The sequence below is a fragment of the Hemitrygon akajei genome, chromosome 7 (genome assembly GCF_048418815.1).
Source record: "Hemitrygon akajei chromosome 7, sHemAka1.3, whole genome shotgun sequence".
Taxonomy (NCBI): Eukaryota; Metazoa; Chordata; class Chondrichthyes; order Myliobatiformes; family Dasyatidae; genus Hemitrygon; species Hemitrygon akajei.
Genome location: NC_133130.1, coordinates 171,498,626 through 171,506,097, shown reverse-complemented (window position 1 = coordinate 171,506,097; position 7,472 = coordinate 171,498,626). Strand labels below are relative to the sequence as shown.

The window sequence follows — 7,472 nt, the reverse complement described above, 5'->3', positions numbered from 1 at the left end:
GAAACTGACAATATTTTACTACACAAAAGGTGAACATTCCAGAAGCGGGTGGGGAGACGGGCTCATGACGAAATACGCATGAAAATCCCCATTCAGCAAGGCGACTTCTGAGGGAACCGACCTGACGTCTCTACAGATCGACAGCAGATAGATCCAATGATCTCAGGCGTAGGGCAGCAAATTCATTTCCCACTGGACCGGGTCTGTTTAAAGTTTGGCCAATCAGAGTCGGAGCGACGGGGAGTAGGCGGGCTCCTGAGGACCTCCCTGACGAGTCTCCCGAAAGTCCGTACGTGTCAGCCTCCGGAGTGGCCAGCGTGGGACCTATAGCCAATCAACAGCCTCCAACGCAAGGACAGTCGACCAATGGCAGCGCTCCACGACGAGGAAGTCAGTACTCTATATAAAGGCCGGAGCGGGTACTCGGTACTGGTAGATCGAGAGTGCGGTGGTTTGGTTGCGGCTGGTCATAATTGTGAGTATATTCGGGTTGAATCCCGTGGGTAGAATGGTCATTTGTCCCTTTTCTGGACCGAGTCCCTGAGGATTTGGTACAGTGCTGTTGCTCCGCGGCCTGTGCCGACGTAATTTTGCCCACATCCCCGGCTTCTGCTGCAGATCCGAGCGGAGCCTTGTTAATTGTTCGTGGGGCGATCATGCGGCTTTCGTAGGGGGAAATGCTCGGACTTTAGGTTCAGCCAGGGCCGATGGTGACTCTCGGTTCTCACCGTTCCGTTTCCCCACGATCCTCCGTGGGGTGGGCTGTGAGGAGTGGGGCCGCCATTGCGCTGGGAAGCGGGAGCGAGTGTGTGGCGCCGAACGTGGTCTCGTAAAATGGCTTCCGGAGCAGTAGGTCCGCTGCAGCACCGTGGAGCTTTTGTTCAGGGTTGGGACCTCTGCAAGATTGAGATGTCTGGTTCTGGTTGCATAGGGAGCATCGTTTCACTCAAAAGTGATGATAGTCTGGTGTAAATATCATATCCATCAGTTCACCGGTACCCGGCCAGTTTTCCAAACCACTGATCTGGGTTATTAGGCGTCTCCAGATTTAGGCGCACTAGGTTATTTGGATCAGACTAGTGTAACTATCATGATCGCCAGAGCCATCTGGTATATTGGCTATTTATACAGATTTGTAGCAATTTTATTTCATTACCTTTATAGAAGCTTCATTTGGAAATTGTGGGTAAACTTTGCTTTCCCCTTTTGTTGATAGATTCTTCACACTACATCAGAGTAGTAAAATTTATTCAAAATGAAAGAATATTTGCTGCTACTGCTTGTCAGCAGTGTCTTCGCTGAGGAAGCGGAAAAGAAAGAAAATGTGGGCACCGTGGTTGGAATTGATCTTGGTACCACTTATTCCTGGTAAGCTTTAAGATCTCTAGTGCTATCCAATGTTACATAGCTTGGAAACGTGAAGGAAAGGAGGTAACACTTACTTTCTTCCATAGTGTTGGTGTCTACAAAAATGGAAGGGTGGAAATCATTGCCAATGACCAAGGTAACAGAATCACTCCCTCTTACGTGGCCTTTACCCAAGAAGGAGAACGTCTGATAGGTGATGCTGCAAAGAACCAGCTGACTTCAAACCCTGAGAATACTGTGTTTGATGCAAAACGCCTGATTGGGCGCACGTGGAGTGATGCAGCAGTACAGCAAGATATCAAATATCTTCCATTTAAGGTACAATTATGTAGCTGTATTGTGATTATAAATGATTTTTAGATTAAATTGCCAGATTTGCAGCAGTATGTGGCTGTTAGCAATTGTAATTAACTGAATGATGGGCCATTGGACAAACGGGTTTTACTTGGTTCTCCAATGGCCCTCCAGCTTTGTTCACCTTTTCTTAGTATAGAAGCACTTACCAAAAGTTTTAGTCCTTTCCTCATGGTTAAAGTTTTCACTGCAGGGAGAATCCTATTTTACTGTAGGCTCTCTGGAGGATTTGAGGCCTTGAGGGTCTCAAAAGCAATAGGCATGTTCTGATGGTGCATCATCCCCACCCGTCCCCGTCCCCCAGTCATTCACTGTTGAATCATGCAGATAAGTCATTTAAGTTGCTTGTGAGTATCAACTGATAAATTGACATGTAAAATTAAGTTTGCCTCTAAACTTTCATATCCAGGTGATTGAGAGGAAGAACAAACCCTATGTTCAACTTGATATTACAAATCAGGTCAAAACCTTTGCTCCAGAGGAGATCTCTGCTATGGTGCTATCCAAGATGAAAGAAACTGCTGAAGCATATCTTGGCCATGAGGTATTAAGAACTTCTAATGTTTTCTCCCATTTTAAATGGCAAGAACACGTAATGAGTTCTTGAGCTGTTATTTTCTCGTAAACTAAAGCAAATCATTGCATTGGGGTTAGTGGGATTACAGGCCTCATTGAATGTCTAATAACTACTAAGGTGTAAGTAGAAGTAGCTGAGTAACTATAAATGCAAATCCAGAACTGACAGACTACACCAGATCTGGTTGATATTGGCTGAAATGCCTTCAGTATGTTCTGTTCAATTAAAGCAATGTTGCTGCTTCTGGAAAAAGAATGCTTCATTCTCTTATCTTTGTGTTTGTTCATTGAAGACCTGGCATTAGAAACCAGGGCAACCAATGAATGTAACTGGTTGATGTGTCCTGTGACCCCTTGTCTTGTCCAGCAGATGTATAAATCTTACTAGTTTTTAATACTTGAAAGTGACAGATCCTACAAGTCTTATTGCTTTTACTTGTCAGCATTAATTAGTAATTGACAATGATTCAACAGTTCAAAGTACCTGGAGCTGTCAGATCACAATTTTAAATCTTGCATTGACAGCAGTGTTTTGTCTTCCAAAAGATAAGAGATCATGTGGAAATTGGCTGTCCCCCTCCCTCCCCATGTGTTTGTTTCATTTACACATATCCTACACTTTGTTCCATTGACGCCCCACAGATTCTGCCACTCAAGGGGCAATTGGCCTACTAACTCCATATCTTTAGGATCTCGGGGGAAGCCCAGTTGAGGCCACTTAGCAAGTTTGAACTTGAGCTAGGCTTTATAATGTTGGTACTGAGTTTCAGGTTTTAGATGCCCACCCATTTCCATCTCATTTGCTAAAATCCTTCATTGCCTTTGTTTTTGCAGGTTACCCATGCTGTAGTAACAGTGCCTGCTTATTTCAATGATGCTCAGAGACAGGCTACAAAAGATGCTGGTACAATTGCTGGCTTGAATGTTATGCGGATCATCAATGAACCGTGAGTACATTCCTTAAGTTTTTTGTGTAGATGCTGAATATACCAGAAGAGTCTGGATTATATAAGTTTCAATTGCTTTCCTTCCATCTATATTTAGGACTGCTGCAGCAATTGCCTATGGTTTAGACAAACGAGAAGGTGAAAAGAATATTCTGGTCTTTGACCTTGGTGGTGGTACTTTTGATGTGTCTCTGCTCACAATTGACAATGGAGTTTTTGAAGTGGTTGCCACTAATGGAGATACTCATTTAGGTAAGACAAGATGTATGGAAATGATGTTGTTTGAATTTTGTTTGTTGTGAAAATTCTCAACCTTCTCCTCTCTTCCACAGGTGGTGAAGATTTTGATCAACGTGTGATGGACCATTTCATTAAGCTGTACAAAAAGAAAACTGGAAAAGATGTTCGTAAGGATAACAGAGCTGTACAAAAGCTTCGTCGTGAAGTAGAAAAGGCCAAGCGTGCTTTGTCTGCCCAACACCAGGCCAGGATTGAAATTGAATCTTTCTTTGAGGGAGAAGATTTCTCTGAAACACTGACCAGAGCAAAGTTTGAAGAACTGAACATGGTGGGTGGTCTAATTGGACTTGTATTTATTCAGTTTAATAATTTAGTTTCCAAATTAAAATGCTGCATTGATTTTATAATAATAAAACTTGCTTTGATGGGTTGAAGAATTTAATGTTAGAATATTAAAATTACCCAATTTTCCCAAGCTGTAGCACTCAATTTGCATGCTGTTTTAACTCTGAATTTGATGCTCATTTTTTTCTGATTTTACCTGTAAAATTTGAGTTTAATGACAAACTATTCTGGATGCATAATTTTGGATACATAATTGTGCTGGTTTTCATTTAAACAGTATTATTGTGATGTTTTAATGCAAGGAATTAGTCAAAGCAAACCCCTGTTTTTTGCCAACAGGATCTCTTCCGATCAACTATGAAACCTGTGCAGAAGGTGATGGAGGATGCTGATTTGAAAAAATCAGAAATTGATGAAATTGTCCTTGTTGGTGGTTCTACACGCATTCCAAAAATCCAGCAATTGGTGAAAGAATTTTTCAATGGCAAAGAGCCATCTCGAGGAATCAACCCCGATGAAGCTGTAGCATATGGGGCAGCAGTTCAGGCTGGTGTTCTGTCTGGAGAGGAAGATACTGGTGAGTGAAGAATGCTACATCTTTCTGCAAATGAGATTCCATTAGAAGTAGATACGTTGCTTCCTAACACTTTTGTTTCTAAATTAGGTGACATTGTTCTCCTTGATGTCTGCCCCTTGACTCTTGGTATTGAAACTGTTGGTGGAGTCATGACTAAACTGATCCCTCGTAACACAGTGGTTCCAACCAAAAAGTCTCAGATTTTCTCAACTGCCTCTGACAACCAGCCCACTGTTACCATCAAGGTGTATGAAGGTGAGTTTTGTACACTCCTATTAACACTGAGCATCCTCACCAACACCCCTGACTTAGAAGCCCCTTTACTCGGGCATACAAAAAACACACACCCTTATCCCAAACTCCTTTGCAGTTCACCCTTGCACAGATAACAATACCTGGCCCTTCTCCTACTTCCAATAAGATGAATGATAGAAGATTCCAAGAAAGGCAAGTGAAGCTGAACAAAGCTAATGTGAGTGTGGGCTATTCCAAAGGGGCAGGATTCAGTGTGGGGGAATAGTACTAATGGACTTTGTCTTCAGTTTTGAGCCCTACCCACCCCCGATAACTGCTTCATTTATCAGAATCTAAATTGATCTGAAAAATTTGTGGAACACAGCTTGATGTATTACTCTTTTGTAGGTGAACGTCCACTGACCAAAGACAACCATCTGCTTGGTACCTTTGACCTGACTGGTATTCCTCCAGCCCCACGTGGTGTCCCTCAGATTGAAGTCACATTTGAGATCGATGTCAATGGAATCCTGCGTGTTACAGCTGAAGACAAAGGCACTGGCAATAAAAATAAGATCACTATTACAAATGACCAGAACCGCCTGACCCCTGAAGAAATCGAGAGGATGGTGAATGATGCAGAGAAATTTGCAGAAGAAGATTTAAAACTTAAAGAGCGTATCGATGCCAGGAATGACCTAGAGAGCTATGCTTACTCTCTGAAGAACCAGATTGGTGATAAGGAAAAACTTGGTGGCAAGCTGTCCTCAGAAGATAAAGAGACCATAGAGAAAGCAGTGGAAGAGAAGATAGAATGGCTAGAAAGTCACCAAGATTCTGACATAGAAGATTTCAAAGCCAAGAAGAAGGAGCTTGAAGAGATTGTTCAGCCAATTGTCAGTAAGCTATATGGAAGTGCAGGCGGTGCCCCTCCAGAAGAGGAGGAGGCTGAGAAAGATGAATTATAATAAAGACCTAATTTTGTAAATAATGGACTTGGACTTTACTGTTTGGGAAATCTATAAGGACTAACTCTTGAATGTATGTGCAGAATTTTCACGAGTGGTGTGAACATTTGAAATGGTGTAGAACTTCCATTGCAGTTTCAGCACCTAATTTGGAGGGAGAACTTGATTGGGAGAAGTGTCAAGGATTATAAATACAGTTCTCCAAATGCACATTTTTTCTATTTATTTGAAAACTCGTGTTTGGTCTGTGTAAGTGTAGAAAGACATTTTCTACTTATGACCAATAAATGTTATGTTTGATATTAATATTTCTCAAGCATCTTTACATTTGGAATAGACCACCAGCATTGGTTACTTTTGTTGGGTACAAGTTCATTATCTATGCTGCACAGAAATTTTCAGTTTGACTATAGGATCTAACTTGAACTGTGTTATGAATGAGCTGGGTTGCACACACTACACTTGCTACAAGATTTGTCAGTAAATTGAACTGCAGAAAAATTAGTGCAGGTCAAGTTAAAACCAAGTCCAGCCTTGTAGTTACACAGAATTAATAGTAAATCTAACATGATCCTAGGAGGGATTAATAATAATCTCTAGTGTTGAATTCTTGAATTGATGTTCTGAATAGACAGCAATCTTCAATCAGACCTGGAGTACTTAAAGCTGTATTTTGGAATGCCCCCCTAGAATGCAATTTTTAAACTATACTGAAAGCTTGTATGTTGTGTGTACATCTGTTATCAAATTCACAGCAAGAGATTTAGCCTCATCTGAGTATTGCCCTTCCATTTTCAAATTAAGCAAAACTCCATAGAAACAACTAGTATCTGATTTTTTTTCAGAAGTCTAGATGTTTTCAAGCTTCAGATTAAGCCACTTGCACAAATCAGTGAATATTGTGAGATTTTCACTTCTACTTCATACTGAAATTATTTAGGGATTTAATTACTATATTTAACCAGCAACCTAAATTTCAGTCCTAACTTAGGGTGCTATTGCTGTGGAGCTTGCTTATTATGGTTACTTGTACTTGGTACTAAAGAGGTGCTGGTAGAAGATTAGATGGTGTTGAAGTGTAGGTGAAGGGTAGACTCTAGGAGTTGGTAAATTAGGGGTTATAAAGGGATTCATAAAGGGTAGCTTAGTTAATTGGCATATTTCTGTGACTCAGTTAAGCTACCTTTCTGTCTGTAGTATCAATTGTCTAAATGCCAATTTGCTGCTTTAATGGTTACTCTTAAAATGGGCAGTCAGATTTTCTTCAATTAAGATTACAATGGGTAAGTGAGCATAGATAGCACACTAGGTCATTGACAAAATGTTGGACAAAAAGTGCTGGTTTCTGAAAGAACACTGGGTTAGAGTTGTGCCTTCAGACATCTTTTTGAGAGCCTGTGAATTTCTAGACCAGCATAATTGGAAAAGCATAGATTTTTATAAATCGGAACCTATTCTGCTAATGACCAAATTATGGCTGATTAGTTACCCATCTCCCAACAGTCATGTAAAGAAGAATGGTGTATTTAAAAAGAAACTTCCACATGCATGGCACAATTAAAGAGACACAATGCAGCAGAAGGCTGGTTCTCACTGATTGGGTGGGGTTATCTGCTGCAAGGCCAGTCTGTAGTTAGATGTGGAGCAGGGCCCAGTGGCCTGCCCGCCAAGGTTTGAACAGATTTGTGAGCTGAAGTGGTAGCAGCTCTAACAATTGATGTGCCACACACACCACTGTTCTGCTGTCACATTTGCACCATCTAGCATACATTCATATTAATTTTTTCAGGGTTCCAATTAAGTCAGAAAACTACAGCACAAACAGGCCCTTAGACCCATCCAGTTCATGCCAAACAATCTAAT

The 7,472-nt window shown here is 41.2% G+C and overlaps 1 protein-coding gene across 1 annotated transcript; it reads left to right on the top strand.

The window, feature by feature from the left end:
• The first annotated feature begins 374 nt into the window (after nt 1-374).
• On the top strand, nt 375-5,915 carry hspa5 (heat shock protein 5). The gene is made up of 10 exons (XM_073052598.1): nt 375-475; nt 1,217-1,368; nt 1,455-1,686; nt 2,132-2,266; nt 3,133-3,245; nt 3,343-3,497; nt 3,578-3,813; nt 4,170-4,407; nt 4,495-4,662; nt 5,050-5,915. Exons 2-10 carry the CDS (start codon nt 1,256-1,258, stop codon nt 5,607-5,609), a joined length of 1,950 nt encoding a protein of 649 aa, XP_072908699.1. The 5' UTR covers nt 375-475; nt 1,217-1,255; the 3' UTR covers nt 5,610-5,915.
• Nucleotides 5,916-7,472: the final 1,557 nt, after the last annotated feature.

Excerpts from the sequence above, each read along its gene's own strand:
- hspa5 (XM_073052598.1), top strand. The coding sequence starts at position 1,256 with ATGAAAGAATATTTGCTGCTACTGCTTGTCAGCAGTGTCTTCGCTGAG. Across the intron at positions 1,369-1,454 it reads CTTGGTACCACTTATTCCTG|TGTTGGTGTCTACAAAAATG; the intron begins GTAAGCTTTAAG and ends TTTCTTCCATAG. Across the intron at positions 3,498-3,577 it reads TAATGGAGATACTCATTTAG|GTGGTGAAGATTTTGATCAA; the intron begins GTAAGACAAGAT and ends TCTCTTCCACAG.